This window comes from Panthera tigris, chromosome X (assembly GCF_018350195.1).
Source record: "Panthera tigris isolate Pti1 chromosome X, P.tigris_Pti1_mat1.1, whole genome shotgun sequence".
Classification (NCBI taxonomy): Eukaryota; Metazoa; Chordata; class Mammalia; order Carnivora; family Felidae; genus Panthera; species Panthera tigris.
The window spans coordinates 108,146,479-108,160,089 of NC_056677.1; the positions used below are offsets into that span (position 1 = coordinate 108,146,479).

Sequence of the window (13,611 nt, forward strand, 5' to 3'; positions counted from 1 at the left end):
GTCCTCTGCTAGCTAGTGCCTCAGGGACAGCAGCTGTTGCCTTCTGTGCCCCAGTTTCTCCATGTTTAAAATGTGGGAGCGGCACCACATGGGCTCCAAGGTCCTCGTTCGGGTCTGAAAATGGTATCAGAATATCAATCCAGCTGGCTTCCCCAGCCCCATCGTTCCTGATCATCGTCAACTGAAATACAGAAAGAGTCCTTACACAGGGGGCAGCTCTAGCTATGGTGCCACCTACGTAGGCAAATCTCCAAGGAATCGGCTGACCCTTGGCAGAGCTCTCTCTCCACTGCCTTACCTTAGTGTTACCGTATCCACTTAGTGATGGCCCACCACGCGTCGTCCTAGTGTTTTCATCTGACTAATATTTACTGAGTGTGTAGTAATGCTCCAAACACTGTGCTAGGCACTGTGGAAACAACTGGGAGCAAGGACACAGTGTCTTCCTTCCTAAAATTAGGCCCCGTGGGGGAGATACAGAAGCAAACAGATAGGTAAAACACCGAAGGGTAAGTGTGGGCATAAGAAAAGGGAACCAGAGTTCTACCTGAGGAGTCAGACTATGTTACCTTGAGGTAATGATGTTGACATCAGATTAAACTTTTTGTCAACCATCCAGATATTTAGAATCACCCAGGTGACTGCTGCAGATTTGCTTGGCCTATTATCCCGGCACTTGGTAGCACTGAGGTGAAAATGTTGGATTCCCATGCCATTTAAGGCCATGCCAGGAAGGTAATGAAATATTTTGTTTCCAAAGTTCTAGAGACTTAATTAAGGAGGAAAGCAACTTTAGTGTTAGTAGTCTGGAAATAAACTCCTTCTCTTGGGCATGTTCCTGTAAATACTTCTGAACTCTTTCATGTGAATGGCCTTCTAATTGCCTCTCTGGGACCTAATCCTGGAGGCTTCGAAATGGTTTCCCTTTGCAACTTTGAAACCTTTGATACTGTGTTCCCTGGCAGGTGTGATTCCACCTCTGTCCCTGACCTTTTCTAATAATTGGACTTTGGGAGTGTTCCTCTCCCCATTTAGTAAAGTTGCTGCTGCTTTTGAGTTACATTTGGAATTAACTTCAGGGCTCTGCTAAATGAAAGGAAAGCATATGTGTTCATATGTGATACTGTTCATTCAGCCCAAGGATTCTTTCATGTCAACAGAAGAAAGAAACTCCTATAACCCCTCAAGTACCTGTCTGCCAGGACACTTACTACTCTGCACCTCACCTTAAAGACAGCTGTGTCAAAATATTACCCCTCATCTCATCACTCAACTGTGAGTTTCTACAAGCAATAACAGTACTTTCGTTGCCCAGAGCCAATGCCTCGTATGTAGGAGATGTTGTTCAATATTTGGCCAAACTCCAAATTTCCAATGTTGCTTTATTGGTTTCTCAGTACTGTTTTATTGTCACATAAAGCCTGCCATAATTCATTCCCAAAGTCAGCCATGGTGCTATCTTACATAGCAATATTGTTTCATTATTTTGACAGGTGCTAAAATTAGCCTCTAAACTTCTTAACTCAGAGTTAATGTTTTCTAAACATTATATTCATCTCCAGTAATTTTCATAACAGCTAACTTCTAGTCTTATGGATCACTTGCTTCTCCTGGAGGAGAAAGGAATGGTATAATCTGTTCTTTAAATTACCATGCTGGACTGCTCATTAGGCTACAGTCGAATCGAGGGCCAACAAGTATAAATAAAGGATTTTAATAATTCCTTATAAGTTTACCAATAATTTATTACTACAGTTATTCCATTTAGTTTCCATGAAAAGCTTTATGTTAACTTGCTTATTGGAAAAAAATCAAATACTCACCATGATTTTCTATGGACTTTATATTGACCATAAGAAACTAAACATACCTGAAATCATAGAGCTAGAAGAGTCCTGAACAATTGTGTAGTGCCACGGGAAAATGCTTGAGTGGGAAAGCAGTTCACATTTTGTACAGCTGACATCATGACTATGAAAATAGCATAGGAACAGGGAAAGAGCCCAAATTCTGTTAATGGTCACAACTAAACAGTGGAATTCTCTGTGGTTTTGTTCAGTTACCTATGGTTTTCTATGGCTTCCATGTTTTCTCTACTGATCGGAGAAAATGTTGATTAGGAACAAAAATTGTCCATAGTGAGATCCATTTGCTTTATAGAAGAGGAACCTAAAGTTCAGCATGTTCTAGCAAAACCAGGACAAGAAATTTGACCTCAGCACTTTTAGACTAAGTTGTTCTTTGAATTAAGATTTGAGGAAGATGTGGATTTATTTATAATTTCCAAGCTCTATTGAGATATTACTGACCTACCACATGGTCTAAATTTATGGTCTGCAATTTGATGATTTTATACACTTATATACTGAAAAATGATTACCACTATAGCATTAGCTAACATCTCCCTCGTGTCACCTAATTACCATTTCTTTTTTGCAGTGGGAACATTTAAGATCTTACTCTATTATCAACTTTCAAATATATACATAGTATTATTAACCATAATCACCACACTGTACATTAGGTCCCCAGAACATATTCACCTTATGAGTGGAAATTTGTACCCTTTGACCAACATATCCCCATTTCCCCCACCCACCACCCCCTAGTAACCATGGTTCTACTTTCTGGTTCTATGAGTTTAATTTTTTTTAGGTTCCACATATAAGTGAGATCATAAAGTATTTGTCTTTTTCTGTCTATTCCTGTAGAATTTCATGTTTTAATTAATCTAAACTTTGGGTGAAATAAGAATTCTGTGCATTTTAAAAAATGTAGCTGTCAATCTAAATTCAAGCGGGACATGAACAATGAATATGCCTACTTGGTTTCCTCCTTTTAGACAAAGCAGTCATTTGGACTGATCATCTTGCAGGGATCCCTCGTCCTACTCCTGAGTTTCTCCTCTCAGTCATGGCTCTTACCAAGTGCCTGTTGCCGGCAGTGCCTTTGGTCACCCAGGGAGTCTCATCACCTCTGCTGCAAGAGGAGATTAGACTGTTTTGGCAAATGGTTGTCAATGTGTCCGGGTATGAGTTGGATTCACTGAAAGGACCTGAACTTTTACATGATGGGTGCTAATTCCTGCTAATTGCCATCACCTCATAATTAAATTGGCAGAAATGTCACTCCAGGGGCAGGGCATATGAAAACCAGCAGGCTTAAAAGCAGCCTTCTAGAGAACTCTGAGATTGGGGAGTGTCAGATCAACAGGCTGTTTCTAGGCCTCAGTTCTTGGAGGGATTCAGAGGACACAGGGTATCACGGAGGAGTGCTGTTAGAAGCAGGACACAAGACCTGTGTATGCATAAGGAACCACTGTTTGCAGTGACCTGTGCTGGGTACAGGAATAACAATGGAATAACATTGGGCTGGGCAGTTCCCAATCAGTATAATGCAAAAAGCAAATGCAAGGTGGTGTGCAGGCTAGAGGACATGATTTCAAGAATAATTAGCATCCCATCTACATCAGCAATTGGCAAACTATAGCATGTGGGTCAAAAGCAGTCCAGTTGCAACAGAGACCTACGGCCTACAAAATCTAAAATATCCTTTACATGACTGATTACAAAAAAAAAAGGTAACCAGTCCCTGTTTCAGATCATAAAAGAGAAAGGTTGGAAGAAGTAAACCTGAAAGGAAATCAGGACAAAACAGCAGTTAAGGAGACCCCAACCTATTTCTGAAGCTCAGAAATGGAAGAACTTAACAGAGGAGACAAGGGTGGGGGGGGGGGGAAAACTGTGCGCTCGGATTAAAATATACATGGACGAGGATATTTCTATAAAGGTGATTCTGAATCATCTAAAATTGAAGCTGGCAAATTACAGCCCAGCCATCAAACTTGGCCCACTACACGTTCTTTTTAATTGTAGTTTTATTGGAAGACAATAACACCCATTTGTTTATATATTTTCTATGGCTGTAGCATTAGTACAAAAACCTTTAATAACAAGCTAAGACATTTAACTCTTCATTTCTCCTCAAGCCCCCTCCTCTTCTGGTCTTTCCCAAAGGGTAAGCTCTGTGAACCAGCATCGAGGGCTCTTTCTCTCCCTTCTAGGTGTACCTAGTGTTGTTCACCTATTCTAGCCACATTTCCAGTATTATCATTTTTATTGCCAGTAATCTGTAAGAGCAAGTGAGAGAAACTTTATCTTCAAGCAATACTTTGGCCTCATTATTACATGTGATATCCCAAATCATGGGTAACGTAGTAGGGTTGAAATTTTAAGATTTAATTTCTACCCAAATTTCTCCTAACATATTGATTAAGGGATTAATGCTATGTTGCAAGGATGTCTCCAGTGACATGCCAAGGACCCTGTTGTGTTCAACACTTTTATCAAATGACTTTGGTAAAAATCCAGAGGGCAAATGTGCCAATTTTTGGGTGATACAAAAAAAGCAAGAAGTACTTAGGTGAAGTTTTGGATACCAGAATTAGCATTCAAAAGGACCTCAGTGGAAGGGAACTCTGGGCCAAACTGAACAAGATGAAGAACTGGTTAGCAAATGGTAAAGCTGAGCCTTGAGGTTAAAAGAAAACCAGTTGTGCAGTCAGTCACAAGAAGTGATATAATTGTTTTGAGAGTAGTTTCTGTGGAAAAATCAAGGTTTAGGGGCCTTACTTCCTTGCTAAACATACTACTAAAAAAAATAACTGGCCATCCTAGGATCACTTAGTATAAGAATGCTGCCACAGTTTGTAGTTTCTCCATGATGGACACTGGTCAATCCATGATTTCAGAAGGGTTTATGGTTCAAAGGACGACTCTTCAAGAGGACACTGGAAAAAAAAATCAGGAGTAGATCTGGGTTTGTAATTGAAAGGTCTTAGAACAAACTATATCATCTGAATTGAGATAGAAGGACCATGGTTAACTCGGAGAATACATTCTGTGAGGTTGTTATCACTAATGAGTTTCTGCAGTAATCCTAAATCTTACACAGGAATTGAAGAATTTCATGGGACATGAATTAGACTTTCAGTGGTAACATTGAGAAAGTCCAGGACAAACCAGGATGATTGGTCACCCTACACTGAGCTTTGCTACACTTACCTCCTATCCAGCAAATAGTTATACTTGTTTTTGCCTTAGTCTTATTAGCGCTTGCTGTTCCCTCTCCCGTATTCTCTCTTCCCCTAAATTTTCACATAGTTACTTTGTGTCATTTTGGTCCCCACTCAAACATCACTTTCCTCAAAAGCAAATATCCATGATAACAATCTTGTTCCACTGCTCTTTCATACCGTCCTCTTTTACTTTCATCTTAACAGTTATTACTATCTGAATTACTTTATTTGTTACTTGTTGTTTTCTGTCTCATCCCCACAGAATAGAAGTTAAATAAGAAGGGAACTCTTGTCTCTTTTGTTCATTGCTACATCCTCAGCAAATAGAACAGAACTGACACACAGTAAGAAATCAATAAATATGTGTTGAATGGATAAACGAATGAATTATTCTGTATGACCACGAAGCCTCGATTGAATCCTCCCATGTACACACCAAAAAGCTCTGAGGAAAAAATACCCACCAGCTAAGTAAAATTCAGTTACCTAGTAAACTTTCAGAGTAGGCCACACAGATCAGTATGCTATAGGGATTGGGTCTAGTAGACTCCGGCTATAAGGCAAGAAAGTTGCTGTCAATTAGGCCTTATGAGATTGCTCGATAAGTATTGTCTACACCCAGAAGAGCTGCGTCTGTGCCACTTGCATGCTCTGTGCTGTGTACTTAACATGAAAAAAGTCTGTTTTCTTCTTAAATCTCTTGTGATTATCTGTCTCTGGTCAAACTATCATCAGAGACTTTAAGAAATTTGAAATTAAAAGATTCAGAGAAAATGTATCTATGTCCCCACAGCCAACTTCCCTTTTAGAAACATTGGCCATGGAATTTCTTTCCATTATGGACTCCTAAAGTATATGGTTATTTTCTCCCAAGATTCTGGTCCATTCCATCATAATTAAGTCCATAGCATCATTTCCCCTCAATGCTTCTTTAACCTTCTGAGAAATGAAATTGTCACTAAGGCAAATCCCAAATTTATCAGAGGCTCTGCTTTCAGAGGAATGAGACTTCTATCAGATGCCTGGACAGCTGAAGCCTTCCATTCCTACTGTAGCTTGCCTCTAATGCCAGTTCTGTAATCTTCATTAGGGAAGCATCAACCATGTCCTCTGTGAAATATTTCATGGATGGCACAGCAATTTCTCCCAATTTGTATGCTCCTGCAAATGTTCTCCATCTTATTCTCCTTCATATTTTGCAGATTTCCATCCAGGTTTAATATGTTTTTTTAATATTTGGGGGTGAGAAAGTCCCTAGAATAGAATCTTGAGGAATGAGTATCTCACATAGGCAGAACCTTACCATCAACCCTCTATGGAAGGAGTGACCCACAAATGCCCAGTAAGAAGTGACTATCTGGCTGAAAGTCCCCTCTCCTGTCGTCTTTCTACAGTCCTGTCAGTCAACACAATATTTTTTTTTTTTTACCAAGAAATTGACAAGTACAAATTCAGGGGAAAAAAGATATTCAGGGCCAGATGACCCCAAACAGTATCATTAAATGCAATATAAAAATACCTGAATGGAAGAATCCATTTAGTCAAAGTGACATCAAAAGCTTTTATTTCAGCATTTTTCAAGACTTTCCTCTGTGCAAGGAAATGCCAGAGAAAACAGAGGCAACTCAGATATGGTCACTAAATCCAGGGGCTTACAAACTCCAAAATGTACACTCAGCCTTACTTCCATGATATGGGGTCTAAATTCTTCGAGTTAAAAAAAAAAAACTAAATAAAAATAAAACTTTACCTAACCTCTGTGATCCCACAATCATACTTGAAAGAGAACTGGATTGACCAACATAGCGTTATCATTTGCAGAACCCGGCAAACGCAAAAGTTATGCAATCATCCTACGTTGTACATCTTGTTCTCCAAAATTCCTCAATATAAATTCTTCATAGCACTACCTGAACATTTAACTTGCTAGCAGAAAAGAAAATAAATTAATGATGAACTGCTCAGAGAGAATGAAGTTTCTCTTTGAGGAAGACTGGCTGTGGTTCCCCAACACCACTATATTCAGTGACCAAAATCACTGCTATATGGAATGGTCACTGAAATTCTCATAAACCAGATTAGGAGGAAAGTGACCATTATTTTAATGAGCTAAATATAGCAGAAACTTCTTCCTCCTTTGCCTTCTCTCTCTGTTTGTATTAGACAAGGATACCTCCTAAATCCCAAAAGTGGAAACTATTCTTCAAGACTGAGGTCATGAATTTAAAACCACCACAAGATTATCCAAATTTCCAAGGTTCCTTCTTGCATTTGAATTGTGCCTTCTTTTAACGCTACTTAAATATTTTTGGTCTGTAAGTACACTATACATTTTTGGCAAACACCAATATTTTAAAAAAATATCTAGATGTATTCAGAAAGGACATCTCCTCAATTTATTTTTCTGTGGCTTGGAACAAAGTAACAGAATTTTGGACACTTCAAGAAGAAATTTCATTTTCATATTTGTGCAGGCAAAGAAAAATTGCATGTCATGAACTGGCATGAACTATATTATTATTATGTATGCTAGACAATGAATTTCTTTATTGTTTTTTGGACACCAACCTTTCATGGTAGCCTCATTACAAGACTTCTCTGTGTAAATAAAAGAAAAATACATTTAACAAGTAGAAATAAATGTGCATGATTCACCAGCACAGTTAACTCAAGATTTTCCAGCCTTATAACCACAACTGATAGGAAGATTTATTACCACAGCTGCTTGTATTAAACTTCTTTTCCTCGCAGTTGAAGGAATCAAATTTCTTCTTGGAGATTAGTCATTTGTGGGGGTGTTGCCAACTGCAAAATGCTTCTGTTATGAATGAGGTGCACTTCTCTGTTGCTGTCCTCCAGCCCTAAGTCAGTGAGTAATTTTCATCTTTTTATGTGTCTTTTCCCGCCTACCATCAGGAACAAATTTTAATGACTTACACAAACTTTCTTTCGTTGTTACTCAAACCTAAAACTTCAGATGGTATTGTTTCTAATAATGTGATAATATCGCAAGTAAAGGTGGGATGAAATGACATTTTGGCACATGTTTACAAGGATGAAATTCAAGCAGAAGGAAAGGTCTACATGGGATGTGAAAGTGGGAACGGAGCTAACGTATCTTATGTAGCTAATAATTGTGCCTGGCACTGTGCTAGGTTCTCTATAGACATAATCTTATCTAATTCTTAGAACAATCCTGCAAGAAACCAGGTGATATTCCCACTAAATATATAAGGAAACTGACTTTCTCAAGATTGTGCAGCTTATTAGTGGCTGAACCACAATTTAGGCTTAGATTCCACTGACTCCCTCACTTTCTTTCTGTATTTTGACATTCTGCTTTTTGGGTATGAAGAATTACCCAATTATATGCAGCACTAATACAACAATACGATATGGAGAGATTTGATTCTGTGTCTAAATAAGAAAATCCTACAGCCAAAATAGATTTCAATGGGTCATCTGTTTCACTCCCTACTGAAATCTCACAAAACTGACAAGGCTCTGTCTTTTCCTTCCTTCCTCCCTCCCTCCCTCTCTCAGTTCCTTTCTTTCTTTTTCTTTCTTTCTTTCTTTCTTTCTTTCTTTCTTTCTTTCTTTCTTTCTTTCTTTCACACTTCTGGAAACATGCATTCCAAAATTTGACTTATCTCTCTTCAAAATTTCCAGTAACGATTGTCTTCATAAAATCCTTTTATCTAATACAATCTTCCCATCACCCTTTAAGCTCTTGTTTGTATTATACGGAGATGGTAGTATCTGAACATAGTAAGCTTCTGTCATTGAAGATATATGTCAGAACAATTGAACAAAGAGTGATGTTTTAGTAAATCCACAAGTTGCTTCATTTATTTCATGTCATTTTGGCTGGTGTTGTTTTTCCATTGACTTGAGTGATTTCTTTAGCTACATATACACTTTCTAATTTACCATCCATATGTGGTTTTAATATGACATGTAAGAAGCAAAAAAAAAAAAGAGTTGAAAAGCAAATAAGCATTTCAAGCATTCACAATTATATCATTGAGCTTAAAGTTAAAAATTATTTGTTAATCAGTGAGCCAACTTAAATAGAGCTGTCTATAAATGTGCATTTTTGGTGGGGAGATGTAGATACTTGCCTCTTTTTTTTGGTCAAGAATAAAGTCAGTCATCTAGCTATGACCCTTTATGAGAGAAATAATTCTGTTTAACTCAATGTTAATGACGGTCTTACTTGATCAAGTGTAAGTACCTCTAATGGGGATCTAACACAGTCCAAACAACTTAACCTCACAAGGTTCCATAAGATAGGAAAACGAAGAGAACCTGTATTTTCATCATTGGATACTTGAGCAGCTGAGTCTAACTCAGTAAAACAAATGACACATAACAATTAATCTGAAGTCTAGAGCATGAACTCTAACAGGCTACTGAGATGCTATTCCTCTTATTTCCTAATATAGGTTACATTACATTTTCACTTTCCCAGTACTTGAGATGACTAAATGGGCAGTCTAAAGACAGACAATGCCTCTGAGGTGACTGAATTCATCCTCGTTAAATTTTTCCAATAACCTCAAACCCAGGCTCCCTTGTTGGGACTGCTGTTTTTCTACCTGGTCACAATGTTTGGGAATAACTTTATTGTTGTAGTGTGATGGGATTCTCAACTTCATATCCCCATGTATTTTTTTTCCTCAGTAATTTATCCTTCCTTGATATCTGTTACTCCACCAGCTGGGAACCATATGTCTTGGCCCAATGCTTCAGGGACTTCCCCATTATTTTCTATACCAGCTGTTATGCCCAGATGACCACATCCCTCTTTCCAGGGATGACAGAATGTCTCTTCCATGCTGTCATGGTTTATGACAGGTTTGTTGCAATCTCCAATCCCCTGCATTACACCACCATTATGAATAATGAAGTTTGCGTACAGTTGGCCTTGGGAACCTGGGCAAGTGCATTCTTAGTAGCAGTCTTACCATTCATTGCAATTCCTGTTTGTTATTATGGACAGAATGCCATCAGCCATTTTACCTGTGAGATCCAGGCCTCGCTGAAGCTCATCTGCTCAGACACTCCTGTCAGTCTGATTCTGGGTCTGGTTATCAGTGTGTTCATATTGACCTTGCCTTTCACTATCATCCTTATTTCCTACTTCCACATTGTGGTTATTGTGCTGAGGATCCATTCTGTAGAGGCCAGCCTCAAATCTTTCTTCACCTGTGGACCTTATCTAACTGTGGTCAACATATTTAATGGTATAGCCATCTACATGTACCTGAAACCTCAAAGAAATCTCAGGAAGAGGACAAATTCGTCTCAATATTTTTTTAAAAAATTTTTTAACGTTTATTTATTTTTGAGACAGAGAGAGACAGAGCATGAACGGGGGAGGGTCAGAGAGAGGGAGACACAGAATCTGAAACAGGCTCCAGGCTCTGAGCTGTCCGCACAGAGCCCGACGCGGGGCTCGAACTCAGGGACCGCGACTTCTCAATATTTTATGGAGCAGTTAGTCCCATGTTAATTCCCCTCACTTACACCCTAAGAAACAAGGGTGTAAGAGGTACACTGAGGAAGTTAGCCAAAGGAAATGAAAAATCCTAATGGCTCTCTTTAAATCTCTTCAATGTGCAGGAAAAACAATGAGAACTCAGTCTGTAAAATTTCAATTTTTTTTTTTTTAAAACAAACAGGGGCAACTGGGTGGCTCAGTTGGTTGAGCGTCCAACTTCGGCTCAGGTCATGATCTCGCAGTCCATGAGTTCGAACCCCGCATCGGGCTCTGTGCTGACAGCTCAGAGCCTGGAGCCTGCTCCGGATTCTGCATCTCCTTCTCTCTGCCCCTCCCCCACTCGCGTTGTGTGTGTGTGTCTCTCTCTCCCTCCCTCTCTCTTTCATTCAAACATAAATAAAGATCAAAAAAAATGTTTAAACAAACAACAATAAAAATCTTACTGAACATTCTACTAGGTCCCTACTAGACACACTCATTAACAAGTTTACCATAAATGGTAACATTTTGTCAAGTCACATTGTGACCTAAAGCCATGAATGTGCCCAAAATAGCTCAGAGAGAGAATAATAGTAAGAGATAGGTAAAGGTGGATGCTACAGCTGTATTAGTCTATCAGGGACAGGTTCTTTTCTGAGGTATAAAGAGCCAGTTTTTTGTGACCAACCATCTTTGTACTTGCCACACAAGGATAAAATTCATATATAGCACACTGATTATACAACCATTGTATATTTTATAGGTGTCTACCCCAATTTGAACCTAATGGACAAATAATCCCTTAATTCCCACATTTAGGTGATAACTTCTCATAGCAAGAAGTATCTTTTGTATGTATAAAGCACTTTATCGCTTAAAAAGTGTTTTTAAATAAATTATTCTAATTTATACTTATAATTTCTTGTTTTAAAATAGTTTGCATGTTATACATATTAATAAATCTTTTCTCAATGAACATTGCTTCTACAAATATTAAATTTCTATCATATAAATCTCTTACAAAAATGTCTAAACTGAAATTGTTATTCTTTTGCCTTCTCCTATTTCTCTGCCTTCTCTTCCATGATGTGCCTTAGCGACCCTCTGGTCATTTCTACTCCCACTTCTCATACACATTCATGAGCTTTAGCATTTCTGTTCTACCCAAGCATCTTCAAGTCCAAGATTGTGATTATTTTTCTTTCTTCCCCATTTAATAAGATGCCATATGCACTTTCTATTATTGGCAATTAACATGTATTGTTCACTTTGTATTATGGTAATTTGTTGATTCTTTTTCTCATCTTAACTTTGACTCTGGAATTTTTCTGTCATAGCACATTGAGGAGGTGGTTATGTCTTGTTTCTAAAATTTTCTTTCTTCCCACACTCTTTTCTTAGGTAGATGGTTATCTGGTCACATTATTTTCTACCCTTAGCCTTTCTCTTTACTTTCTGAAGGTTGATCATTGTGGGGTGGGTGGGTGTGTGTGTGTGTGTGTGTGTGTGTGTGTGTGTGTGTGTGTAATTGATAACCTATACAAAAATTTTAGAATGGTTCCTGGCATATAGTAAGCATTCAATAAGTTGCTATTTTTTGAATAGCAAATTTTTTATAGGTTGCTAAGATATTATTGTGATTTTCTGAAAGTTTCCAAACACTCCTACTGTTTATTTTCCCAAGTCAATCTCCTTTATACATTCTCCACTCCAGAGTGTACGACGAGAAGCCTCAGAACCCCATTTGCTAGTTTTAGAAACACAGTTATATCATATTTCTCTTTGGCTCTTGCTTTTATGGCTTTACTTTTAATCTGTTTAACTCCTATTCCAGTTCCTCTGACCTATGCTTGATATATTTTAAGTAGAGACAGCCCCAAACTTAGGAATGAGTTATGTTCAAAAGTTAACTCATAAGTCATCAGCTTGGAACTCAGAGCACGTTTTCCCCACAGAGACAGAGTAGCTACATTCCAAAGGCAGCTCACCAACACCTATTTAGGTCACCATTCTATCACTAATAATACTAAAAGCCCTGGGAACATTTTTAAAGTGTGTTTATTGGAAGATAGGTTTTGAGTCCACATTTGGATTCTAAAAACACAGGCACTGTTCGATGGTATTACTACTTCAAAAAAAAAAAAAAAGTCTTCCATGAGGATTAGTGCAACCACCCTCATGCCCTGATGAGTGTATGGGGAAATATCTACAAGATGTAAGAGTGGGGCTGAGGGAGCTTCTCTAGAGACTACAAAAGTAATAACTTTCTTCTATGTATGGGTCATGCACAATTCAGAGGGCTACTAGTCCTCCCTTCATTTCTCTTTATGTTATCACTGGTATTGGATGGCTTGCTAACACAATGCCTGGGGCTATTCATTTTACAAACATTTACTAAATGGCTACTGTATGTTAGGGATACAAATCCAGGTAAGTTATTCGCTGCCTTTGAGAGATTCATAATGGAGTTGGGGAGTAAATAAGCACAGTGGAGTGCTGTCGATACTGTGATCCATATTTGTACAGGTTACAAAGTCGAGTTCTAAATAGACAATCAGGAAATATTTAATAGAGGAGATGACACCTTTAGTAGAGTCTTGAGAGAGATGTAGCTTGCCAGTTGGATAAGGGAGGACAATTATGGACGCAACATGAACAAGTACTGAGGTACAAAACCCAGCTTGGTGTACTTCCAGATACTGCCAACAATTTAATTCCCACAGCAGAAGGTGTGGGAAGTGTTTTGGCAATATAGAAAACTCGCGAAGAAAGCAGTAGGCCAGATTATGGAGAGACTGCTATGCTATATTAAGGAGCTAGCACTTTATTTACTCTACAGGTCAACAAATTATGGCCCAAATGGCCAAATCCAGCTCTAGGTTTGCATAGCCCATGAGCTAAGATTGGTTTTTAAATTGTTAAGTGATATAAGAAAAACAATAACAACAACAGCTAAGAAGCCTATTCAACAAAGACTGTGGGCAGCCTGCAAAGTCTAAAATATTTACTCTCTGTCCATTTACAGAAAAAAGTTTGCTGAGCCCTGTTATAG

General features: G+C 38.4%; 1 protein-coding gene across 1 annotated transcript; it reads left to right on the forward strand.

Moving 5' to 3' along the window:
- Positions 1-915: 915 nt before the first annotated feature.
- LOC102969176 (olfactory receptor 13H1-like) lies at positions 916-12,310 on the forward strand. Its single transcript, XM_007085468.1, has 4 exons — positions 916-961; positions 2,843-3,029; positions 9,761-10,381; positions 12,274-12,310. The coding sequence occupies exons 1-4, from the start codon at positions 916-918 to the stop codon at positions 12,308-12,310; spliced, it is 891 nt and encodes a 296-aa protein (XP_007085530.1).
- The last annotated feature ends 1,301 nt before the right edge of the window (positions 12,311-13,611 follow it).